General features: G+C 41.9%; 1 protein-coding gene across 1 annotated transcript in view; it reads right to left on the bottom strand.

Annotated features, from left to right (window-relative positions):
- Window positions 1-7,715: 7,715 nt before the first annotated feature.
- The window catches only part of CCDC92B (coiled-coil domain containing 92B), a 246,816-nt gene continuing 233,224 nt past the window's right edge, over window positions 7,716-21,307 (bottom strand). Inside the window, exon 4 of the mRNA XM_082246214.1 lies at window positions 7,716-9,902. Coding sequence (XP_082102340.1) covers window positions 9,160-9,902 — 743 coding nt within the window. The 3' untranslated portion in view covers window positions 7,716-9,159. The remainder of the gene's footprint in view (window positions 9,903-21,307) is intronic.

Below are 21,307 nucleotides of genomic sequence, written 5' to 3'. Positions count from 1 at the left end.
AGAGCTCCAGATTAATTGCATCTTGTGAATATGTCCTCCTACCAGGAGAAACAATAGAGTTTATTTAGATAAAGAAGGGAAAAATATTCCGCACTATGGACAACGTTCTGAAGTGTGTTTCAAGCTTTTGCCCCACACATAAAATACCAAGGTCCCAATTGCATTGAAAAAAAAAAAAATAAAAAAATAAAAAATATGACAGAATAAAAATAAAATGTAGAAATAAAAATATATGATGCGTGGATTTAGTTATATACACATAAAATGTTCTTGTATATGGTTGATGCTGCCATTCAGGGATGTGGAAACCTATCCAACTACATCACAGAGGGAACCCCAATATAGGAGGGATTTTTTACCCAGGGAGTACAGAGGAAGACCACGAGAAACAGAGGAGCTTGTGGACCACCCAGGCCCTATCAGGAGGGGGGTCCCCCCAGGAATCAAGGGTGGCAGAATATCTGGCCAATAGCATGACCATTCTAGCCCAACCACAGGGAAGTCACTTGGGAATAAGGGAGGAACAACTGGAGGAATGCACAAGAGGAACCTCCCAGACACCAAGGATGGGAAAGAGGAAGCGGACCAGAGGCAAACGAGGGGGATAAAGAAAAAGAAGAAGAGAGCAATAGGCACTGGCATATTTAATCTTAGTGACTTTACTTTTAATGAGGAATGGATTTAGGCCTGAAGTATGCCTCTGATAAGGATTTGGACAAATTTGAAGTCTATATAGACTTACAAAAATACATCAGGAAATTAAACTTGAAAAAGTATTTTGTTCTTCAAAAGAAGGAACATGTAATCCAAACCCACACAGATTTTAAACATACTAATCTAAAGAACAACTCAGTTTTTAATCCAAAAAATCCAAATAATGATAGTTTGGAGGTCTTCAAGAAAATGGTGGGGGAGGATATTAAAAAATTAAAGACAAAGGGGACAAAGCAAAAAAAATATATGGAAAATAGAAAGGAAGAAGTGGTCATCTGTCCAACGGACAAAGGAAGGGGACTAGTGATTTTGAACAAAAAGATTATGAGACAGAGATGAATAACCTATGGAGAAAGGAAGATAAATACAAAAAATGAAATCATAACCCAAAAAAGCAATATGAAAAGAAACTGAGATCAGATATTAAGAAAGGAAAATACATGGGCATCCTGAACAAGAAAGATGCCAAATACCGGATTCCCGAAGAAGCTAAGACTCCTGTAATTTACCACATACCAAAAGTTCACAAAGAAGCAACCCCCAGGAAGACCAATCATTAGTGGCATAAATTCTTTATTTTTAAGACTGGGGGAATATTTGGAACGATACCTCCAGCCCCTGGTCTCAGAGGGGAGGTCATATCTTAGGGATAACAAACAACTTATATCAGAAAAAAGAAATATACAAGAGGTGGAAGATGAAATATTAGTCACTATAGATGTTAAATCATTGTACATGAACATAGTTCAAAAAGATGGACTATGTGGATAGTGTGAAGTAGGCATTACAAAAATATACAGCCCTGAAACAAGAACAAATACGTTTCATTTTGGAAGGCCTAGAGATGGCCAAAACCAGCATCTATTTCTGGTAGACCATTATGTCCAGACCAAAGGAGTGGCCATGGGAACAAGATACTGATCTCAATGTACTGTTTCATTGGGCAACTATGTGGCAAATGAGGTTTAATGTTGATAAATGTAAAGTTATGCACTTTGGGGCTAAGAATATGCATGCATCATACATACTAGGTGGAGTAGAACTGGGGGAATCAATAGCGGAGAAGGATCTGGGTGTTCTGGTAGATCATACGCTTAATAATAGCATGCAATGCCAAGCTGTGGTTTCCAAAGCAAGCAAAGTCCTTTCTTGTATTAAAAGAGGCATGGACTCTAGAGAGCGTGATATCATTTTGCCCCTGTACAAATCATTAGTAAGACCTCATCTGAAATAAGCCTTTCAGTTTTGGGCACCAGTTCTTAAAAAGGATATTGGGGAACTGGAGAAAGTGCAGAGAAGGGCAACCAAACTGATAAGAGGCACGGAGGAGCTCAGCTATGAGAAAAGATTAGAGGAACTGAATTTATTCTCTCTTGAGAAGAGGAGATTAAGGGGGGATATGATCAACATGTATAAATACATAAGGGGACCATATAGTGAACTTGGTGTTGAGTTGTTCACTTTAAGGTCAACACAGAGGACAAGGAGGCACTCTTTAGAATGAAAGAAACATCTAAAAATAAAAAGATAGACATGGCCTTCCTTACAGGGTTTAACAGACAATATATAGTAGTAGAAGGAATAAAGAAAAAGCATTGGTCAATTTAAACTCTGATAAAACACTAGGCAAAATATTCTCCTCAAGACCAAAATTTTTATACAGAAGGGCTCCCACACTGCGGAACAGACTTGTCCACAATGCATTGGCCCCACTCAAAACTGTTAAACTTTTTAAGAATCTAAAAGGTTTTTGCAGATGCCAAAAATACCTACCATGTAGGGTTAGCAAAAAACAATGAAAGAAACAAGAATCATTCAAATCCATGGTAACAGGTAGAGAATACAGGATAAAAGAACTGATCATGTGTACCAGTACACATGTGACATGTGTTATAGAATGCCCTTGTCAGCTCCAATATGTGGTGTGGGAGATTAGCTCACAGGGATCACCTTTTCCAGGAAAATAAGGCCAGCATGCAGGTAATTTCTTAAAAGTCTGGTGGGTTGCCAGCTTTATTCAGCAGAGGTTTGCAAATATGAAAAAACAACAAAAAAGTAAAATAAGTCATAATAAAGTAAACAGTAAAATAAGTCATACTAACATGCTAAACTATCCAGCAATTACCCTCACTATACGGTGTGGGGCTGGTCCCTATCACCCACAAAACATATGGTAAAGCAAACCTTTTTCTTTTAAAGTTCAAAAAGAGCTCCTCTCTCAGATTCCCTTCTGAGTCTCAGGCCAGAGCATTCCTGTGCTCTCTTCCTGTTCATTTAAAGTCCAGCTGAGCATGGACTCAGGTGGTATGGCTGTGGGCCTCGCGCTGTAGGAATGTGTATAAATCAAAAAGGGGTTTGCAATTAGCTGCCTGCTGCAAGAAAAGTGCTAGTGCTTTTGTGAATGTGGGACAGTGATTGCAGCGCTGCTAATAAATATATATACGTATATGAATACTAAAATAACTATATGCAATGTGCTTTAAAATTAATCTATGTTGCTCATATAAAATTGATATATAAATAAAGTGCTATTAAGGTCTGAACCCTGTGCAAATAAGCAATAAAAACTGTGCAAGTGAGCAATATAACTGTGCAGATATTACAATGTAAAACTCATAAGTAATCTTAATAGTAAAGTGCAACCAAAGTGCATGATATACAGTCCATAAAACAGTCCTTTAGTATAAAACAGGGGCTTGGTGCTTAATCCTTGTTGCTTCAGGGTCTCCCCCTTTGGGTATCTACTTACCACTGGGTGGTTGATTTGAAGCAGAATAAGCTGGTGTTCCTATGGCTCCTGTAGGGCTGGTTATGCTGTAAGCTGGAAGCGATCCTTTTCCTGAATGTGGTAATCCCGATTGTCCTCATGGAAATAAAAATCTCAACATAGTGAGGACCGTTTAAATAAGCTTTATTCCATAAAAAACTTACAAGGGGATACTCACAAACATATAATAGTAATGCGCCTATATCATATTCCTAATCGCGGTGCGGTGGTGAGCTGCTCCTCAGCGTTCGCTACCCCGACCGGAAGTCACGTGGCTACATGCTACAACAGAACATAGAGTCGCAGAGAATTGCAGTACTTAAAGGAAATCCACACACAACTCCACTGAGTTTTCTTAGGTCTCTTTTCAACTCAAAAGAATAGTTCCATATTTGAAAAGACCAGGAAGGAGCGCCGAGAGCAGAAGGGGCGGCCCGGCCCGCTCCTTCTGCTTATTTAAACGGTCCTCACTATGTTGAGATTTTTATTTCCATGAGGACAATCGGGATTACCACATTCAGAAAAAGGATCGCTTCCAGCTTACAGCATAACCAGCCCTACAGGAGCCATAGGAACACCAGCTTATTCTGCTTCAAATCAACCACCCAGTGGTAAGTAGATACCCAAAGGGGGAGACCCTGAAGCAACAAGGATTAAGCACCAAGCTCCTGTTTTATACTAAAGGACTGTTTTATGGACTGTATATCATGCACTTTGGTTGCACTTTACTATTAAGATTACTTATGAGTTTTACATTGTAATATCTGCACAGTTATATTGCTCACTTGCACAGTTTTTATTGCTTATTTGCACAGGGTTCAGACCTTAATAGCACTTTATTTATATATCAATTTTATATGAGCAACATAGATTAATTTTAAAGCACATTGCATATAGTTATTTTAGTATTCATATACGTATATATATTTATTAGCAGCGCTGCAATCACTGTCCCACATGGACTCAGGTGACCCACAATCTCCGGACCGGAACCTAGCCTGTCACAGAGGCTGGAAAAACCAGGGCTGGATTCAGGTTCAGTCTCTTACTACAGAACGTATGCGAGGTAAAATATACCGATTATGGACTACCTCACCTCGCATACCGTAACAGTGGGTAGAACAACTAGACCATTATATGTGAGGATTCGAGAACATATTAAAAATATTAAAAATGGCTTTACCAAAAAAAGCTTGTCAAGACATTTTAGAGATTGGCACCAAAGAGACCCCTCACAGATAATTTTCTATGGGATTGATAAAATCAAAGGGCACTGGAGGGGGGACAATAAAAAGATAAAAGTCTCACAGAACGAAACAGAATGGATTTATTTATGAAATACCCTCCAACCTGAAGGCTTCAACATAGACATAGATCTAAATTGTTTGAGGGTAGAACAACAAGACCATTATATGTCAGGATTCAAGAACATATTAATAAAATAAAAAAAGGCTTTACTAAACACAGCTTGTTGAGACATTTTAGGGATTGGTACCAAAGAGACTCCTAACAGATGATTTTCTATAGGATTGATAAAATCAAAGGGCACTGGAGGGGGGACAATAAAAATATAAAAGTCTCACAGACAAAAACAAAATGGATTTATTTATTAAATACCCTCCAACCTGAAGGCCTCAACATAGACAAAGATCGAAATTGTTTTATTTCCAACGTATAAGTAAAATGCATACCAACAGTGTCCACTAACAAAAAAAAAAAAAAAACAGGCATAAGGGAAATGATCATCCCCATGAAAGTAGCATCAACCATATATAAGAACATTTTTATGTGTATATAACTTTAAAACCACGCATCATATATTTTTATTTCTACATTTTATTTTTATTCTGTCATATTTTTTGTTACAATGCAATTTTGACATTGGTATTTTATGTGTTTTAATAATGTCTTGTGATGTAATAATATACGATTTTATTTATATTTTTAAAATATTTTTGTGATGTACTAATTACACGCCGGCATCCCCGTGACACAAGACCTAAAACTTAAAATGGGATAACGTAGCAAAAAAAAAACTCGAGGGATAAACCTGCACTAGTAAAGGTTTAAGACATCTAGCAATATAGTGATTGAACATAAAGATGGTTGCTGGTCAAGTGGTGGCCCTGGGTTGCTAGGATACTGGTGCACATATAAACTCAGAGGTGTAGCAATATGGTGCAGCTACTGATGACGTTGATGTGACAAAATGCGTAGGACAGAGATTCTAGCATCAGTGCGTCGCTTCTGCTTCCTGGTCCGTGGAACACATCGGTGTACCAGACTTCCCGATTTTAAACGCCAATTTTTCTCCTACACCATGTAAGTGTATTTCTTCATATCTTAATAAAAGTTCAATAAGGATTCACACTATGGGGCCCGTTTGCTGTTGTTATCTCTGCATGTGAGGTATCTGGAGGGCTATAAACCTGCTGGAAGAGCCGAGCGAGTCCTGTACCTGGATGTTGTGTACAGCCACACAGTGCTGTGAATGCTGTTTTACCCCTAGTAAGGAGAACATTTTTGGTGAGTGAGGTGGAGAAGGGGCAGCATGTGTGGAAACCACCAACACTTCATGATTTTTGCATCCTAATTGTCACTGGAATAAGGACTTTTTTTTATTTAAAGGCACATGTCACTTTATTGATTTTTTAAATTTTTGATTGATTTTTTCATTGGATTTCAGCACGTCACTTTATTCACGAAAGTTATTGTAAGCACAGCGAAGTCACTTTATTGTAGTCTAATATAGTGTTATATTGTTTATGCATTAGGTAAAGCATATCACACATTTTGTCAAAGGATTGCTTACATATTTATCAATTCTTATACTGGTAACTATCAAGTTTTATAACACATTTATTCTAAAGCATATTTATAGGGGTATACACTTATAAGCAGCGCCATACCCATTTCTTTCCACATAATTAAATGGAGTTGATTTACTAAGGGCAAATAGACTGGTCATTTGTGGGAGAATTTTCTCTTAGCTTGGTAAATAAGGTGAAACTCTGCTGACTTCCATTACTCAATCATGTGCAAGCATCTAATTAGATTTTTTTTGCAAATTGTAGTTTAACCATGTTCACTAAGCTGAAGGGAAAATTCTATTGCAAAGTGAAAATTCCCTTGCAAGGTTAACAACCCATTCATCTTTGGTAAATTAACTCCAATACCTTTTCTCATCTACAATGTCTGAGCACCTGGCACTTTGGAGAGATGATATATCCATGGTCAATCAGCTTGCTGAACATGATTGCATTTTGTTATTATACAGTAGTCAATATATTATAAAGTAGCCAAAGTGTACAATTTGGAATATCCTTCCTACATATTTCCATTTTTCATCAGTTTTTTTCAAACTTATTTTTTTTACGCCTCCTAGCAATACTGCGCCTTCCATGCACTACACATACTACATTAAGTGATATCAGCGAGGAGAGGCATAAGAAAGGTTGGAAGAAAAGAGGTGTCAAGCTATGCCTGTGGATTACAGCAGCTCTTTGATAAGCCATTCCCAATAAACAGAAATATATTGGAGCATGCTATCTACTATTTCCTAGTTGGGAATGTTCCTAAAGGATGATGGCATTAGAATTTATATCCACGCAACAAAATCTGTATATGACCACTTTAACATTCACAATAGAGTCCATAAAAATGCATAAACTGCTGGTGACCTATATAATGCAAATAAACCAAGTTTTCATCAAATAATAACCAAGTTCAAATCAATATAATAATGCTAATAATGATAAAGTATCACTTACGGTTATCTACAAATAATATTATAAAATGTACAAATGAAATGATATAGCCTACAAACTTTACAGCATTATATTGAGTAGTAACTTAGAGCCTACTAATATGGAACATGCAGCCAGAGTAGGCTTGCTCTTTTTTCAGAGGAGGATCCAAAATCCAACGAAATACCACAGGTCCATCTCTGAAAGCCAATTTCACACTACCAGGGCTGCATTCGTATAACATTTTGAATCTACATATCTTTTTTTCAACCATAAAGAGCAATCAGCATTTACAGTTACTATCAATTATCTCCTTTTTATCTATCTGAACTGGAAAAAAATAGAACTGAAATCCGATTGGTTGCAATATGCAACACAGACAATTCTTATTTCAAACTTATTTAATAAGGCAGTAGCAAATAGAAGTGATGAAGTGTAGTAACTCTTACAATATTTTTTTTTTCAAGCTAGATCAGTGTTATAACATTTCTGACCAGTTGCTATGAGTTAAGACACTTTGTACTTTCCTACTTGATGCTTGGAATTTGATATCAATAGTTCTTTGACATGAGAATGAATGAGAGTTTTGGATATATATGAAAAGCGTACTGATTTGTGCTTTCACCCTGAGAGTTCTATACACATACCACATATTTACTAGGAGCAGAAGGCTTAGAATGCACAAGCCTAATCTTTGTTTAAAGCCTTTGTGTTTCCTCAATGCCGGGAGTAATGTAAAAATGTTTTCGTTAATTCATTACAGACAGGGGCCTTGCTTACCTAAGCACATTGGCTGTTGACAAAGTGAAGACGATTTAAAATTTTAATGAAAGCTGAAATGAAAGGACATAGTTGGGAAACTGATTATTTTATAAAGATTTGTTAAAACCATAACTGCAGTGCAGTAATGAATAAATAAAGTGCCTTCTTGTCTAGCCACTAATTGACATCATCCAACCCCCACGACAAAGCTTCTAAACATAAGAATGACTACCTGGCAAAAAGCACTGGAGGAAATAGTACATCAGCTTTTTGAAATGCAAGTATCACTTTGGTATGTACTAAAAACTGACATAAATCAGAAATAGCAACTGAGAAACCAGTTTGTTCTTTGTTTAACTGTGCAAACTGTAGTGTTGTCTTAATAAACATTTTCAGCAGATGTAAAAATAAATAAAACAAATTTTTCCATTTCGTAGAAAAGTCATACAGAAGTACATTTCATTTACCTGATCCCTGAAATCCTTGAGCATAAATTAATCTGTTTTTTTTTTTTGTGACATCCATTCAATTAAAAAGTACAAATCTTTACTGAAATCTGAATAAAAATAAAGAAAAAAGGAAAACTTTCAGAAGTTCAATAGGTGTTCCTAGTTTAGAATCTCCTGATTATTGTGACCATGCGGTCAATGAAACAAGTTTGTGATATTTAGCAAGGCCAAGCAGCAAAGAGATCTAAAAGTATCCTAAAAAAAATCATATACAAATACCATATTAGGCAAGCAAATAGAGCTGCCATTAACACTGTACAGTCTATATTATTCTTGTAGGAGGTTTCAAAGCGAACTGAGATTATTTGTGACATTGACAAAGTATTCTATTGTGGAAAAAGTATTGCTACTCTCTATTTTGATTTAGCTTTTAAATTGAACGTAAAGAAGGTATATCTTTTGATTTAGTTTTTAAATTTAACAAAATTAAGGTATATATTAACAAATCTTCAGAAAGCACTTCCAAAGAAGATATGTTGTAGAAAAACAGAAGCAGCTGGAAAAATCTTCCACTAAGCAATGAGGAAGAAACGTAGCAGATGTAGGAAGACTTAAAAGAGAGCAGTGCACGTGGACATAAAGTATAAGAATCAGTTTACTCTAAAGACTCCTACTGGATTAACAGATCTTCCTAAGAGGACTTTGGATAGTATTCCCTGCTTCATTCGGAATCCCGGGAACCTTGCCTAGCCAAAGCTCGTCTCTTTCCTCGTTCACTTTTTGGAAGTTTAGCTTTTACAACAGGAATGGAGAGTGGGGAGTCCTCATTATCTGATGAAAGCTTTTCCGACCACTGACTGCCAAGTGCCATTGCACCACCAACACAACCTGGGCCACTCTTTTCAAGGCTGTGACGTTTTGGTTCGGCTCTCTGCCGATTATGTTGCAGGTACCTCTTAGGATATAAAAATAGAGCTGGATCTGGCATAGGTTCCAACTCATCATAACTGGTCATCTGCTCCTTCGGAAAGGAGTCTCTTGCTATATCCTTGGTGGCAGAACACTCAGCCCTCAAAGCACTATGATTTTTGTGGACTCTCCTCTTCACCCTTCCTTCGTGATAAGGTTGCTTGACTACTGAAAGGTCAAGGGGACAGGATGATACCTGATTACTGTGTTGTGAGCTTTGCTGCTTCTGCTTTATTGCATGTAGTTGGAAAGATAGATAAGCTGCAGCTTCTGTTTGCTTGTGCAACTCTGTATTCAGTACGGTAACTCTGTGACTTCTTCTCTTCACTTCCTCCAAAAACCTTTTTTCCTTTTCCCTCAGTTTAGATCTCAAAGCTGCAACTCTATTCTCCCGATGGTAAAGCTCTTTCTTTAAATGCAGGTTCAGCTTCTCTTTTTCATTGTAGCGGGCTTCCAAAATTCTGCATTTTTCCTCCATTTGTAGCTCAATTTGATCTGACAAAAACAAAAGTTACCAATTAAAACATATTTATATTTTTCATATGGAGCATACCTTCTCTACCAATAAAATGGCAAATGGCCCAGAACTGTGATGACATTATCATGGAAGTGGAGGTACAATATGAAGTTTGAGGAAGCCTTTGTTTGTGCATGGTGAACCAGATAACATCACAATATATACTGCATACAACAAAAGCTCTTGATAGAGAGAAATGGTGACTGTGGTACACAGTCCTATCCAAACCTGAATGTAGGTTTGATTTCTATAGTATATTGCTCAACAAGTCAGGTTGTTACATACTAGCTGTATCAGCTCTGTTCATAATTGATAACCAGGGTGCAGATAATCAAAGAAAAAAACATTTTAGGCAATAGCCAGCATGGATTTATTAAAGAAAGAAGTTGTCTAACAAATCTGATTTATTTTTTATGAGGAGGCTAGCAAAACCTTAGACGAAAAAGTGGCTGTGGATGTAGTATACTTGGATTTTGCAAAAGCATTTAACACTGTTCCCCACACACAGGCTAATGTGTAAGGTTAACCCCAAGCACACAGGGTGTTGTAAAAAAAAAAAAAAAAAACAAGCTGCAAAGCTACTACCAACGGGAGGAAAAAGTGGCTGTAAAAAAAACGCGTTTTTAGTAGCTTTTTGCATTGGTCTTAATGCACATTTCGCTGCGTTATCTTTCAGCAGGGTTTCTCTGTCTCTGTTCAAAATCAATGGTTTCCTATGAGAGCCGTCTTAACCGATTCGACATTCAGCAGATTGGTTTGAATAGAAGTCACATCCAAGTCGGATCATCATGATCTGACTTGAGACATTCAACTTGTGCTCTGTGGATCTTGAAGGGGAACCCCACGCCCCAATTAAAAAAAAAAAAAATGACGTGCCTTTTGAATCTGTATGGATCTTGAAAGGGAACCCCATGCAAATGTGAAAAAAAAAGCGTGTGGGGTCCCCCCAACATCCATACCAGACCACATGCCCTAAACATGGGGGGATGGTGCTTTGGGGCAGGGGGGCTCTGCGCCTCCCAGATCCAGGCCCTCCCTATGAGAATGAGTATGGGGTACATTGTAACCCTACCCATTCACCTCAAAAAAGGCGGTGTAGTGTAAATAAAAACAAGAGAAAGTTTTGACATGTCCTTTATTAAAAATCTTTCTCAGGTCTTCACCCTCCGTTCTTCTCCGCCACTGCTGTCTTCTCCGACACTGTCATTCACTGCCATTTCTTATATAGCCACGGGGCATGGCCATCCAGTGATTTCACCATGAGACCCTCTCATGGTGAGGTCACCAGATGGCCACGCCCCATGGCTTTATAAGAACCAGCGGGGGGGGGGGGGCATGCTGTTTTTTTTTTTTTTTTTTTAAAGTTTGGCGTAGGGTTTCCCTTCAAGATTCTCAGAGCACAAATCGTATGCCACAAGTCAGATCATGATAATCCGACTTGGATGCGACTTCCATTCAAATAAATGGGCTGAAAGTTGGATCAGTTAAGACGGCTCTCATTGATTTTGACACGTCAAAAAACCCCCCAAAAAAAGCTTAATGCTGTATCCAGCGTTAAGCCATGTTTATCAGCATTTAGCAACGTCAGACCTTTTTACAGCTGTACGCTGGTCTTCAGAATGCGCCATTTTTTTGCAGCTTGAAAACACCTATGGCCATTTACAGCTCCTAAAAGCATGTGTGTGTATGATGCCATAGAATAACATGCAGAGGCGTTTTTAAGCTGTAAAAAAAAAGTCTGATGCTGGTAAAAGCAGCTGTAAAAACACCTGTGTGCATGGAATGGGTTTGGAAAAAAATCAGTTTCTAAATGGATAGAAAACTGGCTAAAAGACCGTATTCAGATATTAGTGGTTAATGATTCTTTCTCTGAATGGTCCAGGGTTTGTTGTGGTGTACCCCAAGGTTCAGGGTTGGGACCCTTACTTTTTATATTTTTAAAATGAAATAGGGCTTGGGATAAAAAGTACCATTTCAGTCTTTGCAGATGACACCGAGCTGTGCAGTGGAATAAAGTCCTTACAGGGTGTCTCCAACTTACAAGGCGACCTCCATGCACTGTTAAATTGGGCAACTGTGATACAAATGAGGTTTAATGTTGATAAATGTAAAGTTATGCACTTGGGTGCTAAAAACGTGCACACATCATACATAAAAGAGGGAGCACAACTGGTGGAATCAATGGTGGAGAAGGATCTGGGTGTTCTGGTAGACCATAAGCCAGGGCTCGACAAACCCCGGGCGCCAGGTCGCATTTGCGACTAGAATTAGCAACCTGGCGCCTGGGGTGCCCTGCAGGAGGTGTCCTGTCCCTTTTGCGCCCCCACCTCCTCCCCGAGTGCACGGACTTCCGCGCCATCCAAAAATTGAGGCCCCGGCTTTTCGGCCTTCTTCTGTGAGATGAGAGGCTAGGGGAACTGGCGCCCTCTGATGGTGGCCGGGAATAATGCCTGTTCTCAATGCATTCCCATCTCCTTCCAAAGAGAAGATGAGAGGGAAGTTTTTGCAGGCTTCATCTCTCTGTCCAGTTACCTTTGCTTAAAGGTAAGTGGACAGAGAGTGTGGTTATTATTATTAATTTATTTTTTAAATAAAAAAAAAATAAATAATAATAATTTTTTCTTTTTTTTTAAAAGAAAAAAATTAAAAATGTTTTTCTTTTTCTTTTCAATTCTTATTATTATTAAAAAAAATTATATATATATAAAATCTTTTTTTTTTTCCTCATCGCTGTGCCACAGCCAAAGGCCCCTTTCACACGGGCTGTCTGATCAGGTCCACCTGTCAGTTTTTCAGGCAGACCTGATCGGACCCTTCATTCTCCTCTATGGAGCAGTAATCTGCCGCCATCTGATCCTGTCCGCCCCAAAAACAGACGGATGGTGGTTCTATTTTCTATCCATCCCGTGGATCGGATCAGATGGCATCGGATGGAAAGAGACAGACAGTCTGTTTCCATCCAATTGCGCTACAGAGGAGAGTGGGGTTCTAGTCGTATTTATGTGTAAATTTAGTATCCGTTTTATTAAATAAAGCTTGGTTGATAGTTTAAAAAAAAAAAACTGGCTCCTAACTTTTTTAGCTGGCTCCTAGATTTCAGGCAAATTTGTCAAGCCCTGCCATAAGCTTATTCACTTGCCGACTGCCTGCCGCAAATTTACCGTGGCAGGCTGGCTAGGCTGCACGAAACAAAATAGCCCTACGTCAGTCGCACGCGTGGTGCTGAGGGGCGAGTGTGCGTCGCCAGTGGCACACTCTCGCCCCCACTAGGCAGCAGGGATGCCGATTCATCGCTCCCTGCTGAGAGAGAAGGACGGTCAGCTGTTGTAAATGCAGCTGACCGTCCTTCTCTCTGAAATGATCACAGAGCGCCTGTGATCCTTCTAGATAGGATCACGGGTCTCTGTGGTAATTTCCCAAGTCCATCCCCCCACAGTTAGAAAACACTCCCCTAGGCTCACATTTAACCCTTTGATCACCCCTGGTGTTAACCCCTTCCCTGCCAATGTCATTATTACAGTAACAGTGCATATTTTTAGCACTGATTACTGTAGTAATGTCACTGGTCCCCCCAAAAGTAGTCCGATCTGTCCGCCGCAATCCCGCTAAAAATCATAAATCTTTCCCCTAGTTTGTAGATGTGATAACTTTTGCGCAAACCAATCAAAATATGCTTATTGCGATTTTTTTTTTAACCAAAAATATATAGCAGAGTACAAATTGGCATAAAAAAGATGAAAAATTTTGATTTCTAAATGTTATTTTTGTTTTTGGAATGTTATATAGCAGAATGTGAAAAATATTTTTTTTCCCAGAATTGTTTCTCTTTTTTTGTTTATAGCGCAAAAAATAAAAATCGCAGAGGTGATAAAATACCACTAAAATAAACCTCTATTTGTGGGGAAAAAAGAACATCAATTTTTTTTTCGGTACAGTGTAGCACGACTGCGCAATTTTTCGTTAAAATAACGCAGTGCCGAATAGCAAAAAATGGCCTGGTTATTAAGGGGCAAATCCTTCCGGTCCAGAACTGGTTAACGTGATTGTAAATTCTAGGTTTTTTTTTTTTTAACAACAAACACGTTATACTTACCTCCTCTGTGCCATTGCACAGTGGCCCAAAGGTCGTCAAGGTACCCCAGTACCGCAATCCTACGCTGCCTTAGCAAAGCTAACACCGGGGCCAAAACTTTTGTGAACACCCAAGGAGCTGAGGCGGGACCAAAGGGTAATGCCACAAATTGATAGTGCTCCTCACCCACAGCAAAGCGAAGAAAACACTGATGCTCGAGATGTATGGGGATGAAGGTAGGCGTCCTTGATATCGATAGAGGCCAGAAAATCCCCTTGATGAAGGGATGCCACTACGGTGCGAATGGACTCCATCCAAAATTTCTGAACCCACACAAAGCAGTTCAAGGCCTTGAGATCCAGGATTGGACGAACCTCGCCTTCCTTCCTGAGAACAGTAAATAGGTTTGAATAAAACCCCTGAAAACATTCCGAGTTGAACTGGTACAATGACTCCGTGTGAGAGCAGATCCTGTACCGCCCCGAGAAGGCCTCACAGACGATCCGGGGACAGACGCAAGTTGGAACGAAAGAACCTTGCCGGAGGCAAGGACCGAGACTCGATCTTGTAACCGGACCGAATCAACTCAGGGACCTACTTGTCTGGAAAGAAGCGAAGACGTCCCCCCACCCCAGATACTGGGTAAAGGCGCCCCTTCGGGCAGAAGTGGACTTGTCCGTGGGACCAGCGGAACCAGCTTTTGGTTTACCAGACCAGGGTCTCCTGGAACCTCCCGCAAAGTTACGGGCAGGTTTTGATCCCTTGTCCTGCGATCCTGCAGGACGAAAAGGCCAATTGTGTGCAGAGAAGAAAGGACCACGCTTGGGAAGAGGCTCTTTGCCCTTGGTAACCTGTAAAAGCAGAGTACTCCTACCTCCCGTAAGACCTTTAAATGATCTCTTCCATAGAAGCTCCAAACAGGCGGTCTCCTACAAAGGGGAGATCGGTCAGCACCCTTTTGGAAGCCTGGTCCGCAGACCAGCATTTCAGCCAAATCAACCAAAAGTCACCGCCATCACAGACACCCTGCAGGCTAAGGGGGCCGCATACAGAGAGACATCACAGATATACTGCAAGCCCTGTACTAACTGGTCCGCCAGTTCCAACAGCTCAGGAGCATGCTGACCCACTTGCCCATTCCGTTAAAAAGGTCTAGGAGACCAAGGTTATGTAAGGTTCTGGCACTCTCAGTGCCTCCTATCACATTTATTCCGGGTGATTTCCATCTACCTAGACAGAAGAAACACATATAGGTGTGTTTCCCTTTAAGGCTGAAGCTGTCATCACCCAGCGCCGGACTAGATGGCTATTTAGGGCGTCGGTTCTCACTCACATGTGTTCGTTCAAACACCAGTACCTGGATACTAATCTTGCTTGAAGCTTCCATGCTTGCAAGCTCTCCTCGCTGACGAACCTCGCTGCGCTGATCCCTGCATCCTGCTACTGGATCATCCGCATCTCCTGAGCGATCCTTCGGCTATCGCTATTAGTGCTAAGTACCCCACAGGGGAAATCTCTATAGACTTGTACTAGGCTTACACTATTTAGCTCTGCATAGCAAGGACTGTCTTTTACATCTGCATAACTAGATTGCTAGCTCTTGAGGCTACTGCTACTATTTCCTGCACTGGGTTGATCTCTCCTGTATGCACCTGCTACTCTGTCATCTGTTATCATACATGATCGCTAACCCTTCCTGCATCCATCTGCACTGTCTCACCTCAAGTGTCTGTCACCTACCACTTCCACTCAAACCTATCCCTAAGACCTTTATCATTGTCTTACCACATGTATATAAAGTCACACTAGGAACCAGCTTAATTACTGTGTGTATTTACTGGCTGAAATAAGACCTTCCATACATGATGAGTCATTGAGGTTGGGATTGGTATCTCAGCATATCTCCTACATGACTACTGACGTGGAACTACTTCTGCAGCTGAAAATCCACACCTTATAAGAAACGCAAGGAGCGTTACAGATTGAACGAACCTAAAAAATGGATTCAGCAGAAGTAGCCACTCAGGTGACACAATTAAAACAGCAGGTATCTGCGTTAATACACGCACTTGCTGAATTGAAAAACGACAATCAGGCTCTGTTGCAGCAGGTAATTAGACTGACACAACTTACCTCTGCACAGTCTCCTGAACCCAAGATAAATCCCCCTTTGGTATTTACAGGCGATCGCAAAAAAATTCGCGAATTTAAAAACGCATGCGAGTTACTTTTTTTGCTAAAACCTCGTACCTACCTTACTGATCACATTAAGGTTTGTACTATTATTTCTTACCTATCAGGCGATCCTCGAGCCTGGGCAGATTCTCTTTTTGAAAAAAACGACCAGCTTCTCAACTCCTATGCCTTGTTCCTGGCAGAGCTCACTAGCCTATATGATGACCCCAATAGGCAGAGTACTGCCAATCTTCAGTTAAGATCCTTGAAACAAGGAAAAAGGCCTGTAGAAGACTTTGTCGCAGAATTCAAGAGATGGACCCTTGATTCAGGATGGAATGATGCATCTCTGAAAACCCAATTTAGGCTTGGCCTATCAGAAGCCGTCAAGGACGAGCTCGCCCGAGCAGAGATGCCAAAAACCCTGGATACATTGATACAACTCAGTATCACCATAGATAGAAGACTACGAGAAAGGAAGTCTGAAAAAATGGAAATGCCATTATCCAGTTCTTCTCAGAATTCAGCTATTGACCCCACTCCTAAACCCGCTCCAGGTAACCACAGACCCCGGCTACCTAAGGAAAAAAGGAGACCTAGTAGATATGGTGATCCTGCCTGGTCATGGTCCAAGCCTGCCTCAAACAGTCGACCTTGTCACTCTGACACATCCCATTTGGACCCTGATCCTACAGAGATGGATGAGGAGCCTATGGAGATTGGTGCCATACATGCTAGGTTGTCCTCACAAGAAAAAAGAGATCACAGGAGAATCTGTGGCCTTTGTTTTTATTGTGGTGAAGGGGGACATTTCATTACATTCTGCCCAACCAGACCCCATAGGCCTAAGGCTCTCCCAATGGAGGCCAGGCGAATCCGAAGGGTCTTCCCTGAAAAACAGCCTGGAAATTATCAAGGCTGTTGCCAGCCCTGTCCCCGTTCTATATCAGTGAAGGACACCCAGAAATTAACAAATATTGGAATAGATATTCCTTCAACTCCAGTGAACTTTATACCACGTTCAAAAAACCCTCCTGTACCACCTCCTAAGGATACTCCTATTTTTGCAAGCACATTTCTGGCTTCCGATGAAAATACAGAGATTCTTGCACCTGACTGCGTACGTGCTTCTAATGGCACGGTGGTATGTAGGAAGGATCTGAGGATGTTTGAAGAAGCATTGGTTGCTAGGTCTACTAGGATTACTTCGGATGGTTATGCGTCCGATTCTAGTGAGGGGTCCATGTAGCAGACACCCTAACAACAAGTGATCCGATTCTCATCGGTTACCAACCTGATCCGATTTTTATATCGGCAACAAGGGATCCGATTCTCATCGGCTACCAACCTTTTCCGATTTTCATATCGGAGACCAGTCTTATCCGATTCTCGTATCGGCAACCAGTATTATCCGATTCTCATATCGGCAACCAATTTAGAGGCCTTCCGGAGCCGGCCTTACGGGGGGGTAATGTAAGGTTCTGGCACTCTCAGTGCCTCCTATCACATTTATTCCGTGTGATTTCCATCTACCTAGACAGAAGAAACACATATAGGTGTGTTTCCCTTTAAGGCTGAAGCTGTCATCACCCAGCGCCGGACTAGATGGCTATTTAGGGCGTCGGTTCTCACTCACATGTGTTCGTTCAAACACCAGTACCTGGATACTAATCTTGCTTGAAGCTTCCATGCTTGCAAGCTCTCCTCGGTGACGAACCTCGCTGCGCTGATCCCTGCATCCTGCTACTGGATCATCCGCATCTCCTGAGCGATCCTTCGGCTATCGCTATTAGTGCTAAGTACCCCACAGGGGAAATCTCTATAGACTTGTACTAGGCTTACACTGTTTAGCTCTGCATAGCAAGGACTGTCTTTTACATCTGCATAACTAGATTCCTAGCTCTTGAGGCTACTGCTACTATTTCCTGCACTGGGTTGATCTCTCCTGTATGCACCTGCTACTCTGTCATCTGTTATCATACATGATCGCTAACCCTTCCTGCATCCATCTGCACTGTCTCACCTCAAGTGTCTGTCACCTACCACTTCCACTCAAACCTATCCCTAAGACCTTTATCATTGTCTCACCACATGTATATAAAGTCACACTAGGAACCAGCTTAATTACTTGTGTATTTACTGGCTGAAATAAGACCTTCCATACATGATGAGTCATTGAGGTTGGGATTGGTATCTCAGCATATCTCCTACATGACTACTGACGTGGAACTACTTCTGCAGCTGAAAATCCACACCTTATAAGAAACGCAAGGAGCGTTACAGGTTATGGCAAACACCGGCCTTAAAATTGAACCGGCCACGGTAAAAAGGTATCGGACCAGAGACTCAGCTCTCTTGTCAACAGGGTCCTTAAATCACGGAGAGTCCTCCACCGGTAGCAGTGTGGCTTTATTTAACTTGGAAACCTGGGAATCCATCACCGGCCGAACTGTCAATTTCTTTAAAAAGGGACTCTTCAAAAGGATACCTCCTAGCAAAACGCTTATGCGTTTTGGGGAATCCCACTGACTTGCAACAATATCGTCGAAATAGGCAGGAAAGGGGAATACCTTAGTCGCCTTGGCTGGCCTGCGGGCACCAAATTGTCTTGGCGCAGCCGACCGTAGCATTATCTGTGTCCTCCAATCTTAAAGTTTCCCACACTGATACAATCAGTACATCCACAAGCGCCTTTTCATGCGTGGCCATAGTGGAAGAGGAATCATCCCCATTATCAGAGCACTCAGGGTGTGTGGATGCAGACCTAGTAGGGTGACTCGCATCCGCCTGGGCCAAATCAACCTCAGAATCTGAGGAGACAGAGGATGCAGATGAAGGCGGGGGGGGGGGGGGTGTTATGCCTATTTTGAAGGGCCATATTAACTTCGGACACCAGTGACTTCAGGACCGCCGTCATGGCTGCCAAGGCGGACTGAGACCCAGAGGATCCCGCAGCTTCTGAGAGTGGGTCAGTTGGTAACACGTGCTCCAGGGACTTCATGGTTAACCTCGGGACCACCAGCAAAATGTAGAAAAAAATCGCTGTGAAAACTCCCCCACCGATGCACCAGTGGCACCACAGGTCCCAGTACACCAAACACACTGCTATAGCAGAAAGCGGGAGCTTTGTACACCCACAGGGACTCACCACCACGGACTCAGGAGGGACACAGAGTGCCAAGCTGCATGCCATGTGGCGATCAGAGAGAAAGAGGAAACGCAGGCACTGACACTAGAGGCCCACCGCCGATTCCCCGCTCCACAGGCTACAAGAAAACAGCTGCCGCATTGAAATCAATGTAAAACTACCAAAACATGGCAGCCAAGCTACACAAACATGGCTGCCGATACCGAGGGCAGCCATCCACGCGGCGCCCACGACCCCCAGGTACATTTAACCATCAAGGGGGGGCCCAGGCAGGGACCCCCACCGGGACCATTCTCCAAGAAATGTGTAAACTGAGCAGCCGGCGGCGCGCCCCTTTCCCCCCCGGCCCCATTACCGCTTGACACCCCAATGCGTGTATACAGCATGGCCACCCCAGGGGGAGGGGGACTGAGTGGGGGCTAGGTGAGGGTGAATAGGAGGTATTTTGCAGAGGAACCCCAACAGTAGGGGGGCACTAATTTGGGAAGGAAGGACACATGGGTGGCCTACCAACCCAAGGAGGGGCCCACATCCACCCGAGAAATCACCAGAGGGGAGGGGGGACACTACTCACCACACCTTGGAACCAAGCTGGCACCACTCCAGGCAGACCACCACCCCATCTTGAAATGGGGGTGCTGCGGGCAAGAGGTATGCTGCAACTCAGGTCGTGACCAGGGCTATGCATCCTCGCAAGACTTTTAACTCGCCGGCCAGCCCCCATCCAGTGGGGCTATGTTGTGGCCGACCTAGTGCGGAGCTGGCCGGACTGGGAAGACCGTAAGGATCTGGGATATCCAGTGCATGGCTCAGTCCAGCAGTTGATTGTAGTTCTCACAGAAACAGACTTGATTGCAGTTTAGAAAAAAAACAAAAGAAAAAAATTTCAATTAAAAAGGAAAAAATGCTAGGTCCAGAGATCCAAGCAAGGAACTAGGTCCTTACTTTTGACGAGGCAGAAAAAAAAATGAAGTCCTATAGCAGAATGTGGGGGTATACCCCCTAGGACTGCCCTATAGGCGTAGTCAATTCTTTTCAACCTAGTGTCCTACTCCTGTAGGTGGCAGTATTACCCGAGGGTCAAAGAAGATATGGAGCTGTGTCCATCAATGAACGAAAAATAAATGGGATTTTTGACTTACCGTAAAATCCATTTCTCTGATGTTCATTGGCGGACACTGGTCCTGGTATTCATAATCATTGGGTTATACTGACCCTACAGGAGTAGGACACTAGGTAGAAAAGAATTCTGGCTATGCCCATGGTTAGCTCCACAGAGGGGTGGGTGCTGTGTGCGTCAATGAACATCAGAGAAATGGCTTTTACAGTAGGTCAAAAATCCCATTTTCTCTTTCGTTCAGTGACAGAGAGCTCCTGGTATTCATAAATATTGGGATGTCCCAAAGCAGTGTTAAACATAATGGGTGGGAACAACCCAAATAAAATCCACAATGCTAAACATTAGCCAACCGGGCAACAAGAGCTCAACTAAACAACTGGAGCCCACCTAAAAAAAAAAAAAAAAAAAAAAAAAAAAAAACAATACATCCTCAAAGAGGATCAGGTCCTCTTAAACAGCAGTCTGCAAAACCTTGTGGCCAAAGGAAGCATCTGCAGATGCCAACACATCCACTTTATAAAACTTTGTTAAAGTGTGCACCGACGACCAGGTGGCCGCCTCGCTAACCTGCATCACTGACACCTGATGACGGAAGGCTCAGGAGGCACTAAGCGCCCTAGTAGAGTGCACCTTGACAGGGAAAGGAGGAACGTGACCCTTGATGGAATAGGCCTGAACCACAGTCCGTCTGATCCATCTGGAAATGGTCGCAGGAAGCAGACAACCCTTTTCGAGGTCTGTCCGTGAGCACAAATGGAGAGGCTGACTTCCTGAAAGACTCCGTAGCTGCCATGTACACCTTAATTGCCCGGACCACATCCAAGGCATGCAAGGCAATTTCCTTTGGATGTTTAGGCCTGGTACACAG

This window comes from Pelophylax lessonae, assembly GCF_965119305.1.
Source record: "Pelophylax lessonae genome assembly, chromosome: 2".
NCBI lineage: Eukaryota > Metazoa > Chordata > Amphibia > Anura > Ranidae > Pelophylax > Pelophylax lessonae.
Note: the sequence above shows the minus strand (reverse complement) of the source record. Positions and strands in the feature narration are given on the sequence as shown.